Raw genomic sequence first — 26,089 nt, forward strand, 5'->3', positions numbered from 1 at the left:
GATTCTGTGGACTAGATCCCTTATCGGATGCAGGCAGTTCCCCAGCCGGTGGGTGGGGGGTGGGGGGGGTGCGTGGGTAGGTGTGTGTGCGCTTTGAGTGAGTCCGTCTGCTGCTGGTAGCTGAGGCAAACACGTCAGGTATTCTTTTCTTTCACCTTTTTCTTTTTTCTTTCTCTTCCAAAACCACAACAGGTAATGCCCCCCCCCCCCCCCCACTACCTCAGAGGACCTGGTGATGAGACTCAACTGGCAAAAAGGGGAGGGGGTCCAACTGCGCCAAACGCAATGTCATGGTGCATGATTGAACAAATGCGCAAACTTCACTGCTTTAACCCTTTCATACATGAATTAAAAGAACCTTTAGTCAAGATTTTTTTCCTGAGTGTTTTTATTCCTCTTTAGGCCTGAAAAAAATGTAATTGAATATGTTTTAATGGACTTATTTTGTGTGGAGTTACAAAACTATCCAGTCACCTGGACACCATGTGGTTAATTTTTGAAGCAAAGAAACATATATTTAAAGGTCCCATATTATGCTATTTTTTCAGTCACGTCATATAGGTCTCAGAAGCCCAAAAACATAGTATTTAAGTTTGTTCGCCCCAAAATCATCCTTTGTTCGGCGTTTCAGCGGTGGAAACAGTCCCTCTCCCAGCCCTCCTCAGAACAGGCTGTTTCTGGGCCTGCTTCCGGGTATGCAAATGAACGCATCTGTCCACGCCCACTCCCCCTCCCCTCTGGGAGAGGACGCGGCTTATGCTAGCGGTACTACGCGCTAATGTTGACTGTGAAGCCATGGCTCTCTCGTCTCCAATACACATGTCTCAGACAGAACGTCTTTCCAAACACTGGCTTTATTTGCCTTGAGGCGTGATTGAGCCCCGACGGAAAACGGCGGTGTTGTGTCGGGTTCGTGGACCTGACACGGAAAGCCGCCTGCCGCCACTAATGCAGGCAGCTGCTAACAAGCCTGATGCTAACTGTACTGATGCTAACCACAAAAGGCCCGTGTTCACAGTAGTTCTGTTCAATGTCTCTGGATATTATCAGCTCGTGCATGTTAACGGGGACGCAAACGTTAGCAGCAGTAACCGAGCTATGTTAGCTGCCATGCTAACGTTAGACGTACACATCAACACCCACCAGCTTATCCGTGATGTAGGGTTATGCAGTAAAGATACAAAAAATGAGAAGAACTTACATCTCCTACACTTGGACTTGGGTCACGAAGCGTTGGTACTGCGTCCTTCTTGGTTCGGAGTCTTTGTGCTAAGCCGCAGCTGTATGGGCCCATGTTCGAAAAACACTCGTCCGTGAAATGCCGGGCACACACATACAAGCGTTTGGGAATGTTGTTTGGTCCATGAGCATCACAGACAGAATCCAGACACTTTTTACGGAGAGGCTCGGAAGTGGGGAGCAAAAATAAACTCTGGTGTTGGTGTGTGCAGCCAACGAACGTAGGACGTTCCGGACTAGGACGTTTCGGACTGCACTTTTTGCAGTCCCTAACCCTCGAAAGGCCGAAACGTCCGTCCACCGCAGCCAACAACACCACAACCTGCGTGTCTCGCCTTCGCCATGTTTGTTGTCCCAGAGCTACTTTTCCAGGGCGGGGCTCACCTTTTCATGCAGGGTGGGGCCACAGTCAGGGGGAGGAGTTAAATCCGCTTATGTCGTCATAAGCGGACCCAACTCAAACTGGGCCGTTTGAGCATTTTCACAACATGTGGTGTAGCAAGGCAGGAGGAAACAGACAGTTTTCAAATTCCAACCTCATAATGAGGCTACTGCAACACACACTACTGTAAGAAAACTGTCACAAAGTGACATGTGCAGAATATGGGACCTTTAAATCACAATATCAGAATGTGATAAACTGTGTGAAAACTATGAAACAAAACATTTTAATGCAGCTAATCTGATATTTTCTCGCATTTTAACATACTCTAATACTAGTTATGATTCACTTCATGGAGATAATATGCAAAACAAAAACTTTTTGTTTAAGAAAACTGTTAATTACAGTCTAAAAACAATTAGCAAACATGTTAGTGCAGATCAGGTTTACCAAGAACGGCACAGTTACAGTAATGGTCTGAATGTCAGTGTGTGTTGGCTGATATGGAACTAATACAACAAAACCCAGGAAAATACAAGAGAACAGCTGGAGAAGAACTGTCCACTGGAGACCGCTGTGCATGAAAGGGTTAATTTAGATTTGGGTGGAAACAGATTTAATTTAACATCAAATCACCCTCATGGTTAATTTACTTTGCTGTGATTTCCTATTTTTATGTATTTGTATTTAAAAAAAAAAAAAAAAAAAAAAAAGTGCACTTAAATGTGTTCTTTTATTGGTTGCAGAAAAGATGACAAATACATTCTGAGAGGGAATTTACCAATTAATAGATGTTTATAATGTAATGCCAAACATGGGGGAGAAGAGAAGGGGAATGCCAAATGTGTTGTAGATGTGGAAATAATTATCTCCACGCGAGTGATCACAATTGATGCCAGAGGACAGACATTAAACTCTTGGCTTTGAAAAGTGTGTGAACCTCAGGGGCTTCCTCATGGACTCAGCAGTCTGCGCCTAGAACGCCACCAAATGGAGCTTTGAATTAGTGCAGCATCAAGTTCAAACCAGAACAGATTCAAACGCAAATGATGTGAAATTGTGCATTTATTTATTTAAGGGCCCCCGAACCACCAACTTTTTTTTTGTGTCTTGTAAGCCTTGGACAAACAGGTTTGAATCACTGGACTTGAGTTAAACATACAGATCAGATGTATAAAACGGATATTTAAAAAAAAAAAATACAGTCACAAATATATCCTCCTGAGTCCCAGCAAGGCGTTTTTGGCCTCTGCAGTGGACAAGAGTTTCACAACTTTATAAAAAAAAAAAAAAAAAATACAAAAAAAAATACAAAAAAACAACTGTCCACTGCAAAGGACATTTCATTTAATAAAAACGAAAAAAAAAAAAAAGAAAAGCATTCGGAGAGCGCAGACCTCCGCCAAAGCAGATCAGCCCCCCCCCCCCCCACCACCACCAAAGTGTAATCATTTCTTCCTTGTGCCAGTATCAACATTACCTGAAAATTTCGTCCAAATCCGTCCATAACTTTCTGAGTTATTTTGCTAACAGACAAACACACACAAAAAAACAGACAGACAGACAAAACCCCGATGTAAACAGAACCTCTGCCGTTTCACCTGGCGGAGGTAAAAAAAAAAAAAAAAAAGTAGCTGAAAAACTGTGGCATCAAACGTTTCCAATCAAGGCAATTATGTCATGTAAAAAACAATCCTTTTACTTATTGGGTCTCAGGAGGATGTAATAATCAACTCTTCACAAAAACCAACAAAACTCTGTCAAAAATCCTGTCCAAACCCCTGAACTAACACAGAAAAGAAAAAACTCATTTTCCCACAATGCTTCCGTAGACTTCCGGTGTTTTCTCCTTCCGCCTTCTCCCACTTCCGCTTCCTTTCCACTCATCAGCAAAAGCTGCGTGGTTTCGCCGGGGAAACCTGCTGAGCTTATACTTTTCTTTTTCACTCCAGAGTCGTACAGCCTCGGACAAATTGTTACATCATGTCATATCATGACGAAGAAGAGGTTCGTATACCGTTTTGTACAACAAACATTTCCGGTTTTTTGTTAACAACAATGATGTTAGCTAGCTGTAGCGGGTTAGCTTGTATGCTAGCTTACTCCAGGGGTGTAACAGATATTAGCTGATTAGCTAGTCATGATGTGCTGTGTTTTAGAGAAACAGGGAGAATACAAGAGATGATGTCTCTTTCCAAACTATTTAATAACTAATGAGAAGCCTTATTAGTTGAAGTTTGTTGTGTATGTGATTAGGTTTAGCATTAAAGATGGCATGACTCACATATGTTAACGGTTCTCTGTTTTCTTTTCACAGTATGACCCTTACGCCTATACGAACGACTACGACCTGCACACCGGTAAGTAAAGACACATTTTTAAAAAAAATTAGTTTGTATTCGTGTATGTTTTACAACGTACAATCTATTACTTTTGAAAATTATGTTGAGATCACTGTCTCTACTGTTAACATAGACTTGTGAGTTAAGAGGCCACTTTTGTTTATTTCAGAATATTTCTCACATTTTTCAGATTTATTTATTTATCATATTCAGGGTAATCAATAGTCAACGATAGGGCTGAAACGATTAATCGACTCAAAGTGATCCAAAAAAATCATTCAACCACAATTCTCCTGAATCAAAGCTTTGTTTCCTTCATTCCTCTGCTGTTAAACATTGGTTCCACTGTTGTGTTTCACACGGACGCTTATTGTGACGCACAAAGAAGCTTCAATTCAGGAAAACTGCAATAGAATATTTCCCTTCAATCAATTTGAGTCAACTAATCGAAACATGAATTTTTAGCAATCGCTCCAACCACCTAATTGATTAATTGTTTCAGCTCTAGTCAACAATGCAATGAAGTGTGATGGAAGAGAAGGACAAAATATATAAAGTATAAAACTATAGGAAAGATACAAACAATAAAAACAGATTGATGAGGCATACATCTAGAACTAAACACAAGAATGTAAATATTAATAAACTCTAGAGTGTGTAAAGTAAAGAAGTGTATGTATGTGAATTTAAAAGAGAATTCATGTGTGAGTAGAGCAAATAAATAATAGTTTATATATGTAGGCTGTTATTAATAAGTATTAATTTATCAGACCTTAAATCAAGGAATGATTGAACTAGGTTTAAAAGATGTTTATTTAACAGGGACTGATCATGACGCTGAAAGTTATGGAATAAAGCAATTTTTGGATAAGTTTCCCCTCCTATATGTCAAAACAACAGACGGTGACCTTCTTAATGCTGATATAATCGAGGAGGATGTAATCTGTGCCGTTAATTGATGACAGAATAATAAGGCTCCAGGTATTGATGGATTTCCAATGAAACATTTTAAATCTTTCTCTAAATAGATACTGAACCATCTCCCCAACATGACTAAAGAAGCATTCCATAGTGAAGCTTTACCAGACTCACTGGAGGTTGAGTGTAGCTCTCAGACCAGGTAAAGGTAGACATGAATGTGGCTCCTACAGACCTCTCAGATGGTTGAACTCAGACTACAAGGTTCTATTAAAGGAAAATGCTTTGTAATTAGAGAAAATCAGGCCCAAAACTGTTCATGCAAACAGACAAGGAGCAGATAATGTACAACAACATGGTCCAAATCATAGACATTATACAGAAATGAGAACATCCTGAGATAATTTTACCAATGGATGCAGAGAAGGCGTTGGACAGAATAGAGACGAGGTTCCTCCTTCAGACTCAGTTGGAGAAGCATTTATCTGAAGTTCTGACCCATAAAAAACAGTCAGACTTTTGGGGCAGTTCCCAAATGGATTTTTCTTTCTATTTAATCTTTGTGAAGTGATTTATCACCAGTTATCATAGTATTATCCTCTGTGTTTTGTGTTTTTCAGTGAAAATTGGGTATTTTCCTATATTTAATTCACTCAGAAAGCTCAGAATAAATTCAAAGGTTATTATATCAGGACACAAAACTGATAAAAATGTTTTTTCAACAAAGCCTCATTAATTGAACATTAAAACAAACATCTACAACCTTATTTTGTTCATGTTACATATTTTGTTAATTTTTTTTCATTCATTTTTACTCATCTTTTTTGTTCATTGACATTTGGTCTTTATTTTGTTTATTTGCTGCAATTTGTTGCATGTTTCGTTATTTTTTTTTCTTCAACTTAGCTCAGTTTGCAGCTTATCTTATTGATTCATTACACCTTTTTTTTCATTTTATCAGTTACGTTGGCTGTTTTTGTTTATTTGGATGCTTATTTTATATTTTTTTTATTTGACCACATGGAACAAGGGCCTTCTGGTGAACTGCAGTGTGTGATAGTTATTTTTGTTTTTGAAATAGAGAGAAATGGACTGTACCTGTTTTGTGGATATTATGTTTGCATACTGTGTTTATACATCCTTTATAAACATATCGTTACCAAAAAAGGAACAGTTTTTAATGTGGCTCTGTTTTAAGTCATGATTTGAATCGTCCATCTTCTTCTTGATCTCAGAGGTTTTCATTTTGGCTCAGGTCTGGATGTTTGGCGTGTTCTCTGTAGGCTTTTCAGACATCTATGATCCTAAATCTGAAGAACATAGAACATTACGTGGTAGTATTCAGACGTCTTTGGTCTTCTTTCTTCTCGTAGGTGACCCTAAAGCAGACCTGGCCTATGAGAGGCAGTACGAGCAGCAGACCTACCACGTCATCCCAGAGGTCATCAAGAACTTCCTGCAGTATTTTCACAAAACCATCTCGGACCTGATCGACCAGAAGGTTTACGAGCTGCAGTCCAACCGTGTGTCCAGTGAGAGCATCGAGCAGAAGATCTACGAGATTCAAGACGTCTATGAGAACAGGTGAGCGTCTCTGCCTCTAACACAGAGGTGTCAAACATGCGGCCCGCGGGCCAAAACCGGCCCACCAAAGGGTCCAGTCCGGCCCATGGGATGAATTTACCAAGTGAATAAATTACACTGAAGACGTTAACAGTTAATGGTGTTTAAATGGTTTTAGTTCAGGTTCCACATGCAGACCAATATGATTTAAAGTAAAATAACTACATAACAACCTATATAGGGATGTAACGATATGAAAATTTCATATCACGGTTATTGTGACCAAAATTATCACGGTTATCATTATTATCACGGTATTGTTGAAATTGTGTTCAAAATTTTCAAAAAGTACTAATACACACTGAAATAATTTAACCAAGTTGTATTCTGAAAAAAAAACCCCAACAAAAAAAAACTAAAAATAATAGTCCCAATGTCCCTTCTGTGTCAGAAACATTCAAATATTAACCCTTAGTGGTCTGAGTCTATTTTGTCTGTTTTTCAGTCCTTTTGATTTGGCCTTTATATACTATAGAAACAAATGTTTACTATACCCATGTTTGGGATCTGTTTTTTCAGCACAACTTCATCTATGTCATCTGTCTGTTATTTTTTCACTTTAACCTACTATAAAAACATAAAAGGACAAAAAACACAAAAAAAATATATAAAATCCGATTTGAAAAATGTATATAATTTATTGCATAAATAACACCCAGATGCTTAACGAATCTTTTCAAAGACTTTAAAAGTGAATATTGGTTCCAAATATTAGGTATAGAAAATTAAATTTGTAATAAATTAAAACTATACTCAAATATTTGATATAAAAGCAGATCTTTACATCAGACTTTACTCCAGAAAAGTGCGGTAATCAAACACGGTTATCATGAGAATTAGAATTTAAACGGTAATGCTAACCGTTGGCCATTTTACTGCGGTTTATCGTTACACCAGTAATTGTTACATTCCTGAACCTATAAATAATGACTCCAAATTTTCTTCTTGGTTTAATGTAAAAAAAAAATTATCCCTGTAAATGACAACTCCAATTTATTCTATTTTAGTGCAAAAAAATAACATTAAATTATGAAAATATTTACATTAACAAACTATCCTTTAACAATAAAATGTGAATAACCTGAACAAATGTAAACAACTTGTGTTAGAGCCAGTTTTTGTGCCTCAGTTAAAAATTCATATTTAATGGATTTATTTGATTTCTTATTAATAGTTTATGTATATTATATGAATGTTTGAGTAATAATAGCATCAGTCTTGACGTCACTGCAACGCAATCCTACTGGCTGCTAAGATTATAAAAATGTAAAGAAACAGACGTGGAACTGGAAGCCTGGAGCCCAGGAGCATCACAGTCTGTTGACCGTCATGTCATTTAATTTAGGAATTCATCTTTTATTTTGTACAGATTTAAGTTTTAAGTAAAGCCAAGAAACAGAACAGTTTAGATTCCAGACGCTTTGTTTACTGATACATGTCGTGTACAGAAGAACTCCGAGGTCCACAGCTACTGTGTTAACACGCTTCACTCACAACCTGAAATGTGTAAAGAAAATTAGGTGTAATTTGAACAATATTCTGCCTGTTACTAAATGTTCGGTCCCTTTTGTAGATCTGATCTGTAATGTACATGTACAAAGGATGAGTTGAGGTGTAATATTGTCAAAACTGCACTTATTTTTCTGAAGAAATGTACTTTTTTTTTTAGGTTATTCACAACTTTTTTTGTTTGGATAGTTTGTAAATGTAAATATATTCATAATTTAATGTTATTTTTTGCACTAAAACATAGAGAAACATTTGTAGTTGTCATTATGTTATTGTTTTATTAGTCTGATCCACTTTAGATCAGACTGGGTTGAATGTGGAACCTTAAAGAACATGACTTTAACGTCCCTGCTCTAACACATACATGACGTCTTTGACTCTGCCAGTGGACGTTTCTTATACTTCTGTGTCTTTTTGTTTGCATTAGTTGGAATAAACTCACCGACCGTTTCTTTAAGACGTCTCCTTGGCCCGAGGCTGAGGCCATCGCATCACTGGTCGGCAACGGTGAGTCGTTCTCCTCCTTTTACCTCAAATAGTTTTTCAGCTTGAGATAAGTTCAGATCAGAAATTTAAGACAAGATGAGCAGAAAACTGGAAAATACTTGGAATTCACCGATCTACAGCATCATCTAAACCTACCAGTTCACACGAAGTCATAAATTCATACATTCACTGTATATTTACTTCGATTACCTGTAGATTTGTACATATGTAATTCGTGTTTTTTTTTCTGCTTTATCAGTTAGATAGATAAGCTTGATTACAGACTCATGGTCCACATTAAAAAGCAACCAGATAAATACAAACACAATAAAATGGGAAAAAAAACCCTCTATACTTTCAAGAGGCAGTCATACCAGTGTTTCCAGAACACAGATTTGTAATGTACAGCACTATATGCAAGATTACTCAGCAATAAAATTACAGTGTTTTCTATTAGTGTTTCCTGTTCAGATTATTTACTTATTTACTATATTTCTTAGCCTCTGGATAGCTCAGTAGTCTACACCACTGACTTTGGTGTGGAAGGGTTTGATTTGTGTGTGATTGTTATGAAATGGACAGAGTTTATTTTTTTGTTTCTCGTATGTGTATTATTACTGCTACGAAAGGGACAGAGTTTATTTTGAGGGGAAATACTGTTGCAAAATGGACAGAGTCTATCCTTGATATGTGCAGCATGTTTGTGCTTAGTCTGAATTTAGTTTGACATGTGTAGGATTTTTGAGTTACTTATGAGATCTGACGTATGTAGAATAGGTAGAAGGATGGGCTAAGGGGGCGGGAGATTATAAATTAAACTTCATCCCGTTCCTTTTCAAATGTTTTCCTTTCTTTTTATACAAATCTTTTTGTGGTTTGGTTTTAATGTTATATTTGAAATAAAACAAACAAGGTGGGGCTTTGGTGTATATATCTTTTTAAAACTTATCGATCTGACATTTTCCATCATCATTTTTTTATGATTTAATACATTAAAGTTTATTTATTTGCATGATTGCTGATATTTGTAGTTGACAGTCCAACATTCAGAGGTGTAATTACTGTGTTGTTAGGCTCTATACTCTTGGTGAAGTTACTGTCCTTCATCTTTAAAACAGTTTATTCGTTGTGTTTTTCAGTTGTAGAAATACTGACTTTTTTCATGTGTTTTCTGTACAGATGCTGTGTTTCTCATCCTGTATAAGGAGCTGTACTACAGACACATCTACGCTAAAGTCAGTGTAAGTAACCACTGGATCTGGAGAGTCTCACCTTCATCACTACCATCGAAAAACTAAAATAATTTTGTTTAACTACACACTGTATTGAGTAGTTTTCTATTGTTAATAACAGTGACCCTTAAAAGGAGTAAAAACAAATTTTTTTGGTTGAAAAAATGTTTTATTATGATTAAAATGTAAAACAATTAGTGCAAGATAAATAAACACACCAACATGGGTGGTTTGAATAGAAATGCACAAATATCAGTGAGATTCTGTGTTTGGTTCCGTTGTTTTCCTCAGTGTCGTAGATAAATGCATGTCAGAGGGGATCATAGTAGATGCTGTGACTTTAATCTGAACTTTTGTTGAACCTCAGGACCGTCTCATCCTTGGATTCTGTCGGTGATTTAGTTTTTGTTGGTTTTCAGGGCGGACCCACTTTAGACCAGAGGTTCGAGTCCTACTACAACTACTGCAACCTCTTCAACTACATACTCAGTAAGTTAGAGGGATATTTGTCACTGTTTTCGTGCACCTTTATCATTGAATCTGTTTATTCACACCAATACTCTGATCATTATCTGATTTCTGGAGTGGTCAGATTATTAAAGTGATCATATAAACAGAATAATCTGATCAGCTTTATCTGATAACGGTAGTAATCTGAGTAGGAGAAATCAGGTTGACACACCTAGATTTCTCCCCAGTACTCTAATGTCTTCACGCATCTATACAGGTTAATCTGATTTATTTAGGTGTTTTACATCTACATGTGAAAAAAAAAAAGCATCCATATAAATGGAAGTTACGCAGTGAGCCGAAGGAAAAACGTAAACAAACAATGAAATGAAATGAAGGATAGCAGCAACATGTGACCTGTTATGTCATCTTATTAACTCCTCCCACATTAGGACAGCTAATGCAGACCCCGTTGGCGTTGCCATGGTAACAAGGCAAGACTGGATGTTTTGAAAATGACAGGAAAGTGTACATCTTGTGTCATAACATACGTACGTACTTACTCCAAAAGAAATCAAATAATGGTCTGAAACGTCTAAACCAGAGTTTACGATTATCGCATTTCTGAAGTTTATGTAAACGTGTCAGATCTGATTATTACAAATATCTGATTAATAACAGTTACTGGATTTTTATGGTCATGTCATTAAATTATTTGCCTCGACCAGATGGTACACTTTAAAAACTGTCAAACTCTTATTATTTTGTGTTATTACAAAATTCTTGCCCATTTCTTCCTTGTTTTTATTTATTGTTATCGTTGATCTGTTTACCTGTTTCTCATCATGGTGTGTTCTGCTGACCTGGATCTCAGTGAGACTTAATCTGGTTAAATAAATAAATAAATAAATGTAAACGGATTCACTGGTGGGACTGAGTAAATGTTCCAGACCAGGTCTGAGTAACTCCTGTGACCTTAAACAGATGCTGATGGTCCTGCTCCTCTGGAACTCCCAAACCAGTGGCTCTGGGACATTATTGATGAGTTCATCTACCAGGTGTGTGACTTTACTGCTTTATCTCATGAACTACTGTGAAGACCCTGTGTCTGAGGAAACTACTGGCCGAATTAATTTAAAAATTGTAATTGTGTCTTTATTGGGATAATGTCTACAAAGTCTGTTCACAGTTTTAGAAATTTAGATTTTTGAATTTTTGACAAATTTTTGAAATATTAAAAATATCGTTTTCCTTCTAATGGTTCATATTTTGATGGTTTCTAACATGTAAATGGTTCCAGATATCAGTCTGGTTCCTATTGGTCACTGATAGAAGTCAGATATGGACTGTGATTGGATGAGTTCAGTTCTCCTCCAGTGAAAGTCCCGCCCACTTCTATAGTTAGATTGACCTGCATCCAGAACCAGGACTGGAACACAGAACAGACCCAGGACTGGAACACAGAACAGACCCAGGACTGGAACATAGAACAGACCCAGGACTGGAACATAGAACAGAACCAGGACTGGAACACAGAACAGAACCAGGACTGGAACACAGAACATTTTTGCTTTTTCTTTTTGGTTTATATTTTATTTGTTATTATTTAACACTCTTGTATTCAATAATGTTCGTTCCTTTGTTTGGATTGAACTCAAATCCTGTTCTGATGTTTGTTGTGAACTAATAGAATCTGAACATTTGAACAGGATCTGAAACTGGAATGTCTGTAAAACAGAATTACAGTTTGAACATTTTGTGATAGAACATTAGATCCTGTTGTGATCAAATAAAAATGTGTTTAGTATTTGTGCAGATTTGTGGTGTAATTCAATTCTTCAAGGAAATAATCATTTAAAAAAAGAAGTAAACAAAAAAATTGCCTTTTTAACCGTATCATGATCCTCGTATTGTGATTTGTCTCGTATCTGCAGATTCTTGCCGTTACACCGCCCTGTCGAGTGTATGAAATGGTTTTTAAATGTGACTTGTGTGTTTTTTCGTTGTTTGTCTCATTTGTTCTGAAGTGTCGTATAAAAGCTGATTTTCAGACTGAACCAAACGTTGAACCTGTTTCCTCCTCCAGTTCCAGTCGTTCAGTCAGTACCGCTGTAAGACGGCAAAGAAGTCTGAGGAGGAGATCGAGTTCCTGAGGAGCAACCCCAAGATCTGGAACGTCCACAGCGTCCTCAACGTTCTGCACTCACTGGTGGACAAAAGCAACATCAACCGTCAGCTGGAGGTGTACACCAGCGGAGGTAAGAGAGCCGACGGTCTGGAGGAGAGGAGGGGTCTGATGTCTGCGACTCAGAAGACCGTCCTCTGAGACCCAGGAAGGACCAGGGGTGGGCTTTGGTTTGTTCCTTTTGTGGCTGAAATCAGACTCAGCAGAATGCAATAGTTTTTTCAGATGTTTATATGTTTCTGTGGAACGTCCTTTGCAGTGGACGTTGTGATCTGATCTGCTGAAGAAAAATTAAATTAACGGGTGAGGATATTTAGAATGATCTGACTAAACTTCACAGGCTGACCCCCCAGGCTTCACTGGACCCTTTTCTAACGGGTCTGAGATACTACACAATAATGACTGTCAATAGTTTTCTAGCACATCTGACTGAGGAAGAAAAATCTCCCATTAAACTTAAAGGAAATATTGATGTTTTTATCTCAGATCCTCATGAACAGAACTTCTTACAGCTGTAGGCATATGTCCCAATATTTATGTCCATATAGTTTATAAACATCAACATTTCCTTAAAGTTTAATGGTAGATTTTTCAGCGAGATGTAAAGAAAGTAGGTGGTTAGATGTGGAAGAAAATTATTATTTCCAGTCAGAGCAGGAAAAATATTATAGAAATTTAGAGGAAGAACATTTAAAATTATGGGGATAAAAAAACAAAAAAAACAAAATCAGTGTTTAGAGAAATTAAGTCAAAACCATCTGAGTCATTTTAGAAACAAAGATAATTGAACCGAAACTAACCAATGCAGTGATATCTATCCCATAATATAAAACTCTATTCTGACATCAGTCCTTGTTTTGGATCTCAGACGCCTGTTAGAAAACAAACACCTGAACTCGACGTGTCCACATACTTTTGTCCATGTGCTGTGTTTGTGTTTGGTCAGGTGACCCAGAGAGCGTGGCCGGTGAATACGGCCGTCACTCCCTCTATAAGATGCTGGGTTACTTCAGTCTGGTGGGACTTCTGCGGCTCCACTCTCTGCTGGGGGATTATTACCAGGCCATCAAAGTCCTGGAGAACATCGAGCTCAACAAGAAGGTGAGCGCTGATGTCTGGTGTCCTTCATTTAATGGGGTCGGACTGTGCTTCGTTCTTTTCTCCTGTGGTCTGAACCACAGCTGTTCACTTTAATGTTCTCCTGTTTTCATCGTCACGTCGTACTTTGACCAAAAATTCCATTTTACTTCTGCTCAGTTTGTTGTTGCACCTGTGACCAGATTTTCTACCAGTTCTTTTAGACTTTGGATTTATTATGTATCATGTGTTTGCTGTTATGTTCTGGTTTTACTGTTTGTCACACTGCTGCTGCTGCTGCGTCTGTCTGTCCATCTGTCTGTCTGTCTATTTTTTTTTTTGCCTATATCGTTTTTTTTGTCTGATTTCGTTCATTATTTTTAAAAAAAAATATAGATTTTGCTGCTTTTTAGTCTTTACTCATTTTGATGCTTATGTTTGTCCATTTTATTCCTCGTTCTGTTCATTATTTTATTTCTTTTTTTATAACTTATTTTGTTACTTATATCTAATTTTTATTCATTTGGTTGATTATCTATCAAGCGAACATTTTTCCCATTATTTTGTCCATTTCCAATTTTTTATTTTGTTCATTTTCTTGCCTAATTTGTACAATTTTTATTATTCGTTCTATCTATCTTGCCTATATTGTTTTTCTTTTTAATTTTGTCTGATTTTGTTCAGTTTTTTAAATAGATTTTGTTGCTTTTTAGTCTTTACTTATTTTGATGCTTATGTTTGTCCATTTTATTCCTCATTTTGTTCATTATTTATTTATTTTGTTACTTATATTTATAATTTTTATTCATTTGGTTGATTACACTGGGTTACAAAAAAATGTTTCTTGCAAGTTGTCTAGGTTTTTTCAGCTGAATTAGGACCATTTTGCACCGCTAAATCCAAAAATGACATCTGTTTTTCTCAATCAGGTCAGGTTTTTTTGCTAATTTGATTTTGAAAAATTTGATCTTCTCTCAAAATTGATTACATTTTTGTGACTTTATCAGTTGATTTTTTATATAGTTCTCACCCAAAATAGGTTTTAAGAGAAAAAAAAAAAATTTCTAACAGGATTCCTGTTAGGTACAATGGTGTATTCAGCGCAGATGTAGCAGAATACGTCAGGCTTATTTTTGCAAGATCTTCTAGTCGAAGCCATTTCATTCACCTGTAATATTAAAAAAAAACATTAATCATAAATAGGCAAAAGTAAAGTCTTCAGAACTCTTTTATTGCAAGAAATATGAAAGAATTTTGTATCATATGATGTGAAAATGCCCATAAATGTAAGCAGAAATGTTAAAAAGCCAATATGTAGCAGAGTTCAGAAAGTTGACCTGATTGAGCAAAATTAATGTGATTTTTGGATTCAGCACCAAAATGATCCTAAATCAACTCAAAAAACTGAAACAATTAATTTGTTGTTGACCAGTGTAATCAAGCTAACGTTTTTCCCATTATTTTGTCCATTTCTATTATTTTATTTTGTTGATGTTCTCGCCTGTTTTGTTCAGTTTTTTGTTCTTTTTTGTACATTCCTCTCTCCCTCTCTCTACTAAATCCGTCGTTCCTTCCGTCTTCCAGAGCATGTACTCTCGTGTACCTGAGTGTCAGATCACCACCTATTACTACGTTGGCTTTGCGTACCTGATGATGCGGCGCTACCAGGACGCCATCCGAGTCTTCGCCAACATCCTGCTGTACATCCAGAGGACGAGAAACATGTTCCAGAGGTCCACGTACAAATATGAGATGGTCAGTTGGGTCAGGGGTTCTTTAAATTCACATTTTATTATGCACGTTGGTTTTTTTAATCTCACTGTCTGATAGACCACGAGCTACTGTGAAGGAGTCGAACATCTACTCTGATCACACTACTGCTCAGATTATTTAACATTTTATATGTATCCTCCTTGGAACAATGTCTACAAAGTTTGTAAAATTTAGATTTTTGATGAATTTTTGCCGTGTTTAAAATCTGCCTTGACCTACAGTGGTTCATATTTTGAGATTTCATATTGATCACTGATAGAAGTCATATGTGGACTTTCATTTGGGTCCATGACCTTTGACCTTCAGTGACCTTGAAGGGTCAAACTTAAGATCGTCTATAAAGTTTTTTCACATTTTTTGAGAAATTTAGATTTTTGAATTTTTTTTTAAATGAATTTTTGAAATACTAAAAATGTTCCTTTCCTTCTAATGGTCCATATTTGGATGGTTTATATCAGGGTTCTCAAACTCCTGTTCTTTCAGGTTCCACATTCAGCCTGATCTGATCTGCAGTGGACCGGAGCAGTCAAATAAGAACAGAAGAACCTAGAAATAATCACAACTCCAAATTTTTCTGTTTTAGTGTAAATTAAAAAAACATAAATTATAAAAATACTTATTTAAAAAAACATAAATTATAAAAATACTTATTTTTTATAAACTATCCAAACAAAAAGATGTGAATTACCTGAAAAAAACTGAAATTTCTTCAGTAAAATCAGTGTAATTTTCTCAGTCTTCTTCCTCCACTTCTCATTAGTCCATGTGCATTCTGGATCAGATCTCCAAAGACACTAAACACTGAGGAACAGGAAGAAAAGAGTTCAAACTGGACTGAATTTAATACAGACATTTCAGGTTGGACACATTTGTTCAGGTTAGTCACATTTTATTGGTACAGGAGAGTTTGGAAATGGAAAGAGTTTCACAATTTAATGTGATTTTTTGCACTAAAACAAAGAAAAATTTGAAGTTGTTAATTCAGGATTTTTTTTTTTGCTTAATTCAAGATTTTTTTAACTTAATTTAAGATTTTTTTTTTCTTCATTCAAGATTTTTTTTAATTTAAGATTTTTTTTTTTTGCTTAATTCAAGATTTTTTTAAACTTAATTTCAGATCTTTTTTTCCTTAATTCAAGCTAATTTTTTTTTTTTTTTTTTTTCTTAATTTAATTCGGGACTGTGGAATTTTTGACTTTGCAAAAACATCCCATGGGCCAGATTAGAACCTTTGTCGGGTCACATTTGGCCCCTGGGCCGTATGTTTGAGACCCCTGGTTTAGAACATGTAAATGGTTCCAGATATCAGTCTAGTTCCTATTGGTCACTGATAGAAGTCACATAAGGACTGTGATTGGATGAGTTGAGTTCTCCTCCACTGAAAGTCCGGCCCACTTCTGTAGTTAGATTGATGTGCATCCAGAACCAGGACTGGAACACAGAACAGAACCAGGACTGGAACACATTCAGCTGGTACAGACTCAGACAGGACAGACGCTGGCGTACAGGGGCACTGGTGGGAGTGTGTTTTGTTGGTCACAGGTGAAGCAGTAGAACGTTCTCCATGCAGCGTCTGCAGAGTGGACGTCAGGTGTGATCTTGTGTTTTTTACAGATTAACAAACAGAACGAGCAGATGCACGGTCTGCTGGCCATCGCCCTCACCATGTACCCGATGCGCATCGACGAGAGCATCCACACCCAACTGAGGGAGAAGTACGGAGACAAGATGTTACGGATGCAGAAAGGGTAAATAAACTCAGCACGTTGTGTTCAGGTCTGGAGAGTTAAGATTTAAATACGTTTGTTAAAAAGTACAAACGTTCAGATGTTTTTCTTGTGCTGCGTTCACACTGAAGGTAAATGTGACTGCAAACTGATCTTCTGTCTGAACGGCACACGTCTGATTGTTTTCATGATCAGAACCAGGACACTTTCATATGATCCGAAATCAGATGATGGACAAAAGTATGTGGACACGTTGAATCCAGGGGTTTCTTTTCTAACAGGGGTCTGGGATACAAAACAAGAATGATTCATGTCAGAATGGAGTTTTATATTATGAGAAATATTGCATTGGTTAGTTTGGTTTGAATTCTTATTTTTGCTTCTAAAATGACTCCGATATTTTTAACTGAATTTCTCTCAACATTTAGTTTTTTTTATCCATGACTGTGATTTTTTTTAAATGTTCTACCTGTAAACTTCTTAAATATGTTTGAGTGTTCAGACCTGCAGTGAGAACGCAGCATTAGTCAAGAATTCAACATGACACAAACATCGTCTTCACTTTTATTTTATTCACGTGTGTGAATTTACAAAAATGCCACTGTGTGTGTGTGTGTGTGTGTGTGTGTGTGTGTGTGTGTGTGTGTGTGTGTGTGTGTGTGTGTGTGTGTGTACGTACATATATTTGAAGGGGGTTTATACAGTATATATTCTTGTATATATGTATATTATGTGTGGCTGTATATAAACTTCATAAGGGTCCGGTACTGGGGGTATGTGGGTAGGAAGTGGATTGAACAGTTTGATGTTGAAGTCGTTTCTTCTCATTCATTTGAAGATGACAGGTCTTTGTTCACTCCCCCTCCTCCGTCCCTCAGAGACCTCCAGGTGTTCGAGGAGCTCTTCAGTTTCGCCTGTCCTAAGTTCCTTTCTCCTGTGGTTCCAAACTACGACAACGTTCATCCCAACTACCACAAAGAGCCGTTCCAGCAGCAGCTGAAGGTGTTCGCAGAGGAGGTCCAGCAGCAGGCGCAGCTGTCCACCATCCGCAGGTAGGACCAGACCCAGCAGACCCCCCAGACCAGGTCCATCTGCTGGGCTCCACTCTAAAACCTCTGTGTGTGTGTAGTTTCCTGAAGCTGTACACCACCATGCCGGTGGCCAAGCTGGCCGGGTTCCTGGACATGACGGAGCAGGAGTTCCGGATCCAGCTCCTGGTCTTCAAACACAAGATGAAGAACCTGGTCTGGACCAGCGGCATCTCAGCCCTGGATGGAGAGTTCCAGTCTGCGTCTGAGGTGGACTTCTACATTGACAAGGTCCGTTCCACTTCTGCACCACAGTTTTTAAACGGACACCGAGGATGTTAAAGGTGCAGTAGACTTTCCTGACCAGTGTTTCCTCAGATCTGTCCATCCTCAGTCATCTCCTCAGTTTCATTCGTCTGTTCGTCTGTCATTCCTCAGCTGAGTCTCTTTCATTACACTGAACAGTTTCTTAGTTCCATCCACCACAAACAAACCATGTGTTTACAGACAGAGGCAGGAGGAACTGGGCATCTGAGGAAGTTTGTCGCAACGTGCATTGTGGGAAACAGAGCAGCAGCACGACTATATATTATATGGATGAAACAGAAACAGCTGCAGGAACATGCACAGAGGGAAGGAGCTCCTGCAGTTTCCACCTCGTGTCTGTTCCAGCTGCTGCTGTCAGGAGGCTGCATGAGCCTCTGTTTCCCACAATGCACGTCATGACAAACTTCCTCAGATGCCCAGTTCCTCCTGCCTCTGTCTGTAAACACATGGTTTGTTTGTGGTGGATGGAACTAAGAAACTGTTCAGTGTAATGAAAGAGATTCAGCTGAGGAATGACAGACAGACGAACAGACGAATGAAACTGAGGAGATGACTGAGGATGGACAGATCTGAGGAAACACTGGTCAGGAAAGTCTACTGCACCTTTAACGGTCAAAGGGGTCAGAATGATGTAGACTACGTATGTGACCTGTATCAGATCTGCTACAGTTTGAACAACACTGATCCGACCCAGACCACTTTCATATGTGGTCCTAAAGCCAAATATGTGAAAGTTTCAGGTTGAGTTCAGTCTGAAGGTCCAGGTCACATTTATCCGACCTTTACGTCACTGCAGGGTTCATACAGGTGCTTGAAATTGTTGAAAATCCTTGAATTTCAGTCTCAGTGCTTGAAAGCGCCTGCAGTTCAAACTGTGATGGTTTTACCTCCGCCAAGGAGGTGATGTTTACATCAGGGTTCATCTGTCTGTTAGCAGGATAACTGAGAAAGGTATGGACGGATTTGGATGAAATTTTCAGGAAACACTGATACGAGGAACAAATGATTTAATTTTGGTGGTGATGGGACTGATCTGCCCTGGGGGAGGTCTGTGCTCTCTGAGTGCTTTTCTATTTTGACATATGAGAAATAAACTAGAAAAGCATTTGGAGAGCACAGACCTCCCCCAAGGCAGATCAGTCATCCCCCCATCACCACCAAATTAAATCATTTGTTCCTCATATCAGCGTTTCCTGAAAACTTCCTCCAAATCCATCCATAACTTCTTCAGTTATCCTGCTAACAGACAGATGAACCCCAGTGAAATCATCACCTCCTTGGCGAAGGTAAAAGTACATTTTTATCTGAATCTTCGTCTCGGTGCCAGTGTATCTAAAGAACACTAAGTGGCTTCACTTTTTTCAGATAAAACTTTGTGTTCTTTAACTTCTAAACTTTTTGCTTTTATTAAACATACTTGTAGATGTTTAATACAACGTACATCACTGATAAAAAGTGAAAATACTCCTTAGTATGTGTTTGGTGTGAGTAGAAGGGTTATTGTGTGTTTCTGCTCGTATAAACAGGTTCAGATCTGTCTGTTCTGTAAACGTACGTCACATGGATTCACTAAATGTTCAGACCAGTGTTGTGTGTTCAGCTGATGCTCGGTGTTGGACGTACAGTTTCATGTGTTTACGTTTCTTTCCACCAGGACATGATCCACATCGCAGACACAAAAGTGGCTCGTCGCTACGGAGACTTTTTCATCCGACAGATCCACAAGTTTGAGGAGGTACGTTCACTTTCTGTCCTCGGCCTGTTGGTTTGAACGTCACAGTATGTGGACAAAAGTATGTGGACATGTTTGTTTTCTAACAGGGTCTGGGATACAAAATAATGACTAATGTCTGAATCTAGTTTTATATTTTGGGATAGATATCATTGCATTGGTTAGTTTGGGTTCAATTATCTTTGTTTCCAAAATGACTCTGATGATTTTACTTAATTTCTCTCATAATTGATTTTGTTTTTATTCATGACTGATTTTAAATGTTCTTCCTCTAAATTTCTATAATATTTTTCCTGCTCTGACTGTAAATAATAATTCTCTTCCACATCTAACCATCTACTTTCTTCACATCTGACAGAGGAAGAAAAATTGACCATTAAACTTTAAGTAAATATTGACGTTTCTAAACTATATGGACATAAATATTGGGACACATGTCTACAGCTGTCAGATGTCCTGTTCATGATTAGAGATAAAAACATCAGTATTTCTGTGAAGTTTAATGGTAGATTTCACTCTTTCCTGTCCTCTTTAGAATCGTTTTTTATTTTTTACTCTACTAATACAAATTGTCTGTGAAGTATCATTTAGTCCAAAACCCAAAAAGATTCACTTTAATGCAACAAACAGTGAAGAAAAATGAACAAATATGGTGTTTGTTCTTAAAAATAACTGAAATGTTTCCAACTTGACTATGATTTTAAATGTTCTTCCTCTAAATTTCTAAAATATTTTTCATTTTCGGACTGTAAATAATACTTTTCTTCCACATCTAACCATCTACTTTCTTCACATCTCACTGAGAAAGAAAACTCGACCATTAAACTTTAAAGAAATATTGATGTTTTTATCTGAAATCATCATGAACAATATTTATGTCCATATAGTTTAGAAACATCAATATTTCCTAAAAGTTTAATGAGAAATTTTTCTTCCTCTGTGAGAAGTGAAGAAAGTAGATGGTTAGATGTGGAAGAAAATTAAAAATCATTGTCATGTTGGAAGTATTTCAGCTATTTTTAAGAACAAACACCGTATTTGTTCATTTTTCTTCACCATTTGTTGCGTTAAATTGAATCTCTTTGGCTTTTGGACTAAATGATGCTTCGCAGATACAATTATTTGTAGAGTAAAGAAAAATAAAAAAGGACTCTAAACAGGACAGAAAAGAGTGAAATCTACCATTAAACTTGACAGAAATTTTCATGTTTTTATCTGTAATCCTCATGAACAGGACATCTTACAACTGGAGATGTGATGTGTCCCAGTACTTTTGTCCATATAGTTTAGAAACATCAATATTTCCTTAAAGTTTAATGGGAGATTTTTCTGATTTTTCAGCGAGATGTAAAGAAAGTAGGCGGTTAGATGTGGAAGAAAATTATTATTTCAGAGCAGGAAAAATATTATAGAAATTTAGAGGAAGAACATTTAAAATCATGTGGATAAAAAACAAATCAGTGTTCAGAGAAATTAAGTCCAAACCATCTGAGTCATTTCAGAAACAAAGATAATTGAACCCAAACTAACCAATGCAATGATGTGATATGATATAAAACTCTACTCTGACATTAGTCATTATTGTTTTGGATCCCAGACCCCTGTTAGAAAACAAACACCTGAACTCAACGTGTCCACATACTTTTGTCCACATACTGAATGTTTCTGTACTCACTAGAACTTTACTTCTGCTCCTTCAGCTCAACAGGACGTTGAAGAAAATGCCGGCGAGCAGCACGTCCGCCACGTCTGGAAGCGCCACGAGTCGATGAACAGCGACGAGTCCTCTGCAGCGCTCTGCAAAGTTTTTCGGAAACTATTATTGATGAAATGTTTTCTATGTAAAACCCGTAAAGCCAATAAAAGGATGGAGTGGAAGTACTGGACTGTGGTGGTTTTACTCGTACGTCCTCCTGGGGAACACTAGAGGGCAGCATGGGTCCAGACTCTGAAAGGCCGTTGTATACTCCTTTTATTATCACAGATCATCCAACAACATTTCCCAACATTGATCTCAGGGCTGGTGACAATAAATGACAAAGAACTTACAAAGTGGAAATACAAAATAAGGTTAAAAACACACCACTCATCAGAAACAGGATCAGCCGCCGTAGAAACAAAAAACGAACAACATACGTCACCGAAGCACAATATACACATACTCCACACACCCAGAGGGAGTCCTACCTGTTTTGGTAAAGCCAGCAGTGTTCTTCAAAAATATGTGGAATCCGTCACATTTTCTATAAAATAAAAAAATAAAGCAACCGCTGCTCATTTTTTGGAGCTGTTTTTTCTTTTTCCTCAGGTGGCAGTGAAACGTCTGTGGGCACGCGGCCATCTTATCTATAAAAACGGAATCATTTTTATTCTTTTTCTTCCACCTTTCAGTTCTTATTAAGGGCTCATCTGACAGCCGCTCATATCAAATGTATAAAGAAAAGATTGGAGTTTTTGTTTTTTTAATTGAAGCTCCGTCATCGTCTCAAAGGGTTTCCTCCTGACATCGATGGGAACTGTCAGTCATTTCATACAAAACCAGGGACTGTTTTTTTTTTTTTTTCCCTCCTCGTCCTGGTCTTGGGTTCCAAAAGCGAAGGTGTCCCAGTCCGATGGCCCCGCCCCCTTCGCCTGTTAAACTGGTGTCCTGCGGCCGTTCGCTGGTCCGACTGAGCGTCTGCTTGGGTTTTTTTTTTTTTTTCCAGGTGTGTGTGTGTTGGTTTTCGTGCGAGTGTCTGCAGTCCAGGTATGACTCGGAGAAGGATCGGTGAGAATGAGGCCCCTCCCCTCCCAGCGGTACGGTAATTAACCCCGCCCACATCTGAAACTCCTCCTCCTTCTGTTTTGCGTTAAAATCCGCTTCCTTCCACACGAGCCTCGAACCGATAAAAGTGCGTTTTCGTGCGTCTCGCTGATGCGCTGAGGTCGGTGGATGGCGTTGCCTAGACTACACACACTCCTCCCCTTCCTCCAGACCCCGCCCACCTCGCCAGGGCGTCGGACTGGAGTCCCGAGGTCACACACGGGTGGGTGGGCGGGCGCTCAGACCAGCGAGGCCTCGGCTAGTCATAGCTCCGTGATCTCCAGCGGACTCTCCGACAGCGCGTCCCCGTCCTTGTGGCGGTGCAGGGGCGTAGACTTGGCCGACTCCGTGCGGGCGTTGCGTTCGGAGTAAAGCCCCCCGTCTGCGTTCAGCGCCTCCAGAGAACGCGCCAGGGCCCGCTGGTCGTCCTCGGGCAGGCTGTTGAGGTCAGAGGTCAGCAGGGTTCCCGTGCTGCCGTGGACCACGTGGACGCCTTCGGGGCCTTTCAGCTCCACCGGCAGTTTGTGCTTGAAGCGTAAAGGGCCGCCGTGGCCGCCGCCCAGGCGCTCGTCGTCATCGTCGTCCAGGTCGCTCTGGATCAGCTGTTGGAGGGAGAGGGGGATGATGGGAAACGGGTCAGTGACGAAGACGACGAAAAACAGGTGGAATCTGTTTTAAGGAAGAACTGGAAGGAAAGAGTTCACACAAAAAAAACACTGAGTCTGTTCAGAAGAAAAGTCCGACAGCTGTTTAATCCGATAATTAGAATAATCCGATCTGACACACTTAAGAAATGTGATAATCGAAAACCCGGGTTTCGATGCTCCAGTTCATTATTGGATTTCTTTGGGAGTTCGTACGTACGTTAGTGACGTAATCAAACTTATTGTCTTCAGCTCATGTTTGAATACGTAATATTTTCTACGATTTTAATTGGTTTTAAACATGAGCAGAAGTAAACATCGTTAGCCTCGTAGCATAATCACCTAACACATACACAAATGGTCAAAAGTATGTGGACATGTTGAATTCAGGTGTTTGTTTTCTAACAGGTCTGAGATACAAAACAGTAATGACTAATGTCAGAATAGAGTTTTATATTATGGGATAGATATCATGTTGATTATTAATATTGATGTTTTTATCTTAAAGCAGCATAAACAGGACATCTTACAGCTGTAGACATGATGTGTCCCAATATTTATGTCCATATAGTTTATAAATATCAATATTTCCTTAAAGTTTAATGGTACATTTTTCTGATTTTTCAGCCAAATGTGATGAAAGGAGACGGTTAGATGTGGAAGAAAACTATTATTTACAGTCAGATGATGTGTCCCAATATTTATGTCCATATAGTTTAGAAACATTAATTAATGAGTCATTTCTATGTTGAACTTCAGATCAGTTTCATCTTGATAAGATCATTTTTCTTCAGTAGATCAGCAGTTAATCAGTGTTTCAGTTTTGGTTCATGGGTTCATTTCAGTTATTTGTAAGAACAAACACCGTATGTGTTCATTTTTCTTCACTGTTTGTTGTGTTAAAGTGAATCTCTTTGGGTTTTGGACTAAATGATGCTTCACAGATACAATAATTTGTATTATTAATAAAAATAACTCTAAACAGGACATAATAGAATGAAATGTACCATTAAACTTTAAGGAAATATTGATGTTTTTATTTCACATCCTCATGAACAGAACATCTTACAGCTGTAGACATGATGTGTCCCAATATTTATGTCCATATAGTTTAGAAACATCAACATTTCCTTAAAGTTTAATGGTAGATTTTTCTGATTTTTCAGCGAGATGTAAAGAAAGTAGACGTTAGATGTGGAAGAAAATTATTATTTACAGTCAGAGCAGGAAAAATATTATAGAAATTTAGAGGAAGAACATTTAAAATAATATTAATGAATAAAAACAAAATCACTGTTGACAGAATTTAAGTCAAATCCATCTTTGAGTCATTTTAAAAACAAAGATAATTTAAACCAAACTAACAAATGAAACATCTATCCCATAATATAAAACTCTATTCTGACATTAGGTATTATTTTGAATCTCAGACCCCTGTTAGAAAACAAACACCTGAACTCAACGTGTCCACATACTTTTGTCCACATGTGAGTGAGGTTAACGATAAATCAGATGAACTCGTACATATGCATGAAGACATCAGGACAAATCCAGGTGTGGTAATCTGATTTCTTATAATCAGATTACTGCTGTTACCTGATTAAACAGATCAGATTATCCTGTTTGATCAATAATCTGAAACTCCAGAAATCGTATAATGATGGGAGCGTTAGCGTGGACGTAAACGGACTCAGAGTTGGAAGGGAAGTGAGATCAAAGGTCAAAGGTCATCTTCATGGATGGAGCTTCCACATCAGAACAGGTTTACAGTTAAAGTTCCATCATCTCAGTTTTATCTGCTGCCATTTTATGGACCTATGTGTTTTATATATGTATATATATATGTGTGTCATTTTAATTGTGTTTTATTTATTCTTAACAACTTTGTACGATGACCTTGAGTGTCCTGAAAGGCGCCTATAAATAAAATATATTATTAAATGTATTATTATTATTAAAGGCAGTTGGGTCCTTTTCCTTCATCCACTGTTTGACTGCTGTTTATTTTCATATTCAACTAATTATTATTATTTTTTTATTATTCAGTTCTACTTCCTCCCACTGCTTTTCAAATGTGCAAATGAAGTCATGTATATGTGTGAGTTTTGTTTTGTTTTCTTCCATGACTTCTTACAACCTGTTTTATTTCTAAGGTTTAGGTAAAATTACTTTGTGTTGTTGCATATTCGAAATAAACTAAAAGAAAAAAAAAACAGTCTGTAAAGCCCTGTGAGGTGACCTGGTTGTGATAGAAGGGCTGTACAAATAAAACTGAATTGCGTTTAATTGGTGGAAGATGCTTCGTTTATCTGTGTATACTGTATATGTGAACTAATGCTATGGAATGTGTGGGCGGAGCCTCAACTTTTAAAATGTTTCTAATTTTATTAATTTTTTTCCAGATATCTTTATTATTTTTTAAATTTAGAACATTAAGAAACACAAACAGAAAGAGGGAAAGAAAAATAGAGAACCCCCCCCCCCCCAAAAAAAAAAAAACCCTACCCCCTGCGCCCCCATCCCTAATTCAATGCATGCTGGTACTTCTAACCCCGGGACGACAGCTGAAAACCAGCTTTTTTGCAAATACTGGCACATTTACAGAAATGTTC

The 26,089-nt window shown here is 37.9% G+C and overlaps 2 protein-coding genes across 2 annotated transcripts in view; one reads left to right on the forward strand and one right to left on the reverse strand.

The window, feature by feature from the left end:
* The first annotated feature begins 3,487 nt into the window (after window positions 1-3,487).
* eif3s6ip (eukaryotic translation initiation factor 3, subunit 6 interacting protein) lies at window positions 3,488-21,905 on the forward strand. Its single transcript, XM_030155674.1, has 15 exons — window positions 3,488-3,628; window positions 3,939-3,981; window positions 6,255-6,465; window positions 8,441-8,520; window positions 9,679-9,740; window positions 10,151-10,220; window positions 11,166-11,239; window positions 12,268-12,439; window positions 13,313-13,467; window positions 15,028-15,198; window positions 16,831-16,964; window positions 17,822-17,995; window positions 18,073-18,262; window positions 19,953-20,033; window positions 21,731-21,905. Exons 1-15 carry the CDS (start codon window positions 3,605-3,607, stop codon window positions 21,800-21,802), a joined length of 1,713 nt encoding a protein of 570 aa, XP_030011534.1. The 5' UTR covers window positions 3,488-3,604; the 3' UTR covers window positions 21,803-21,905.
* Window positions 21,906-23,096: 1,191 nt separating this feature from the next.
* The window catches only part of cdh23 (cadherin-related 23), a 166,055-nt gene continuing 163,062 nt past the window's right edge, over window positions 23,097-26,089 (reverse strand). Inside the window, exon 54 of the mRNA XM_030155673.1 lies at window positions 23,097-23,435. Within this exon, the coding sequence (XP_030011533.1) occupies window positions 23,097-23,435 (339 nt within the window). The remainder of the gene's footprint in view (window positions 23,436-26,089) is intronic.

Source organism: Sphaeramia orbicularis, chromosome 15 (genome assembly GCF_902148855.1).
Source record: "Sphaeramia orbicularis chromosome 15, fSphaOr1.1, whole genome shotgun sequence".
Classification (NCBI taxonomy): domain Eukaryota; kingdom Metazoa; phylum Chordata; class Actinopteri; order Kurtiformes; family Apogonidae; genus Sphaeramia; species Sphaeramia orbicularis.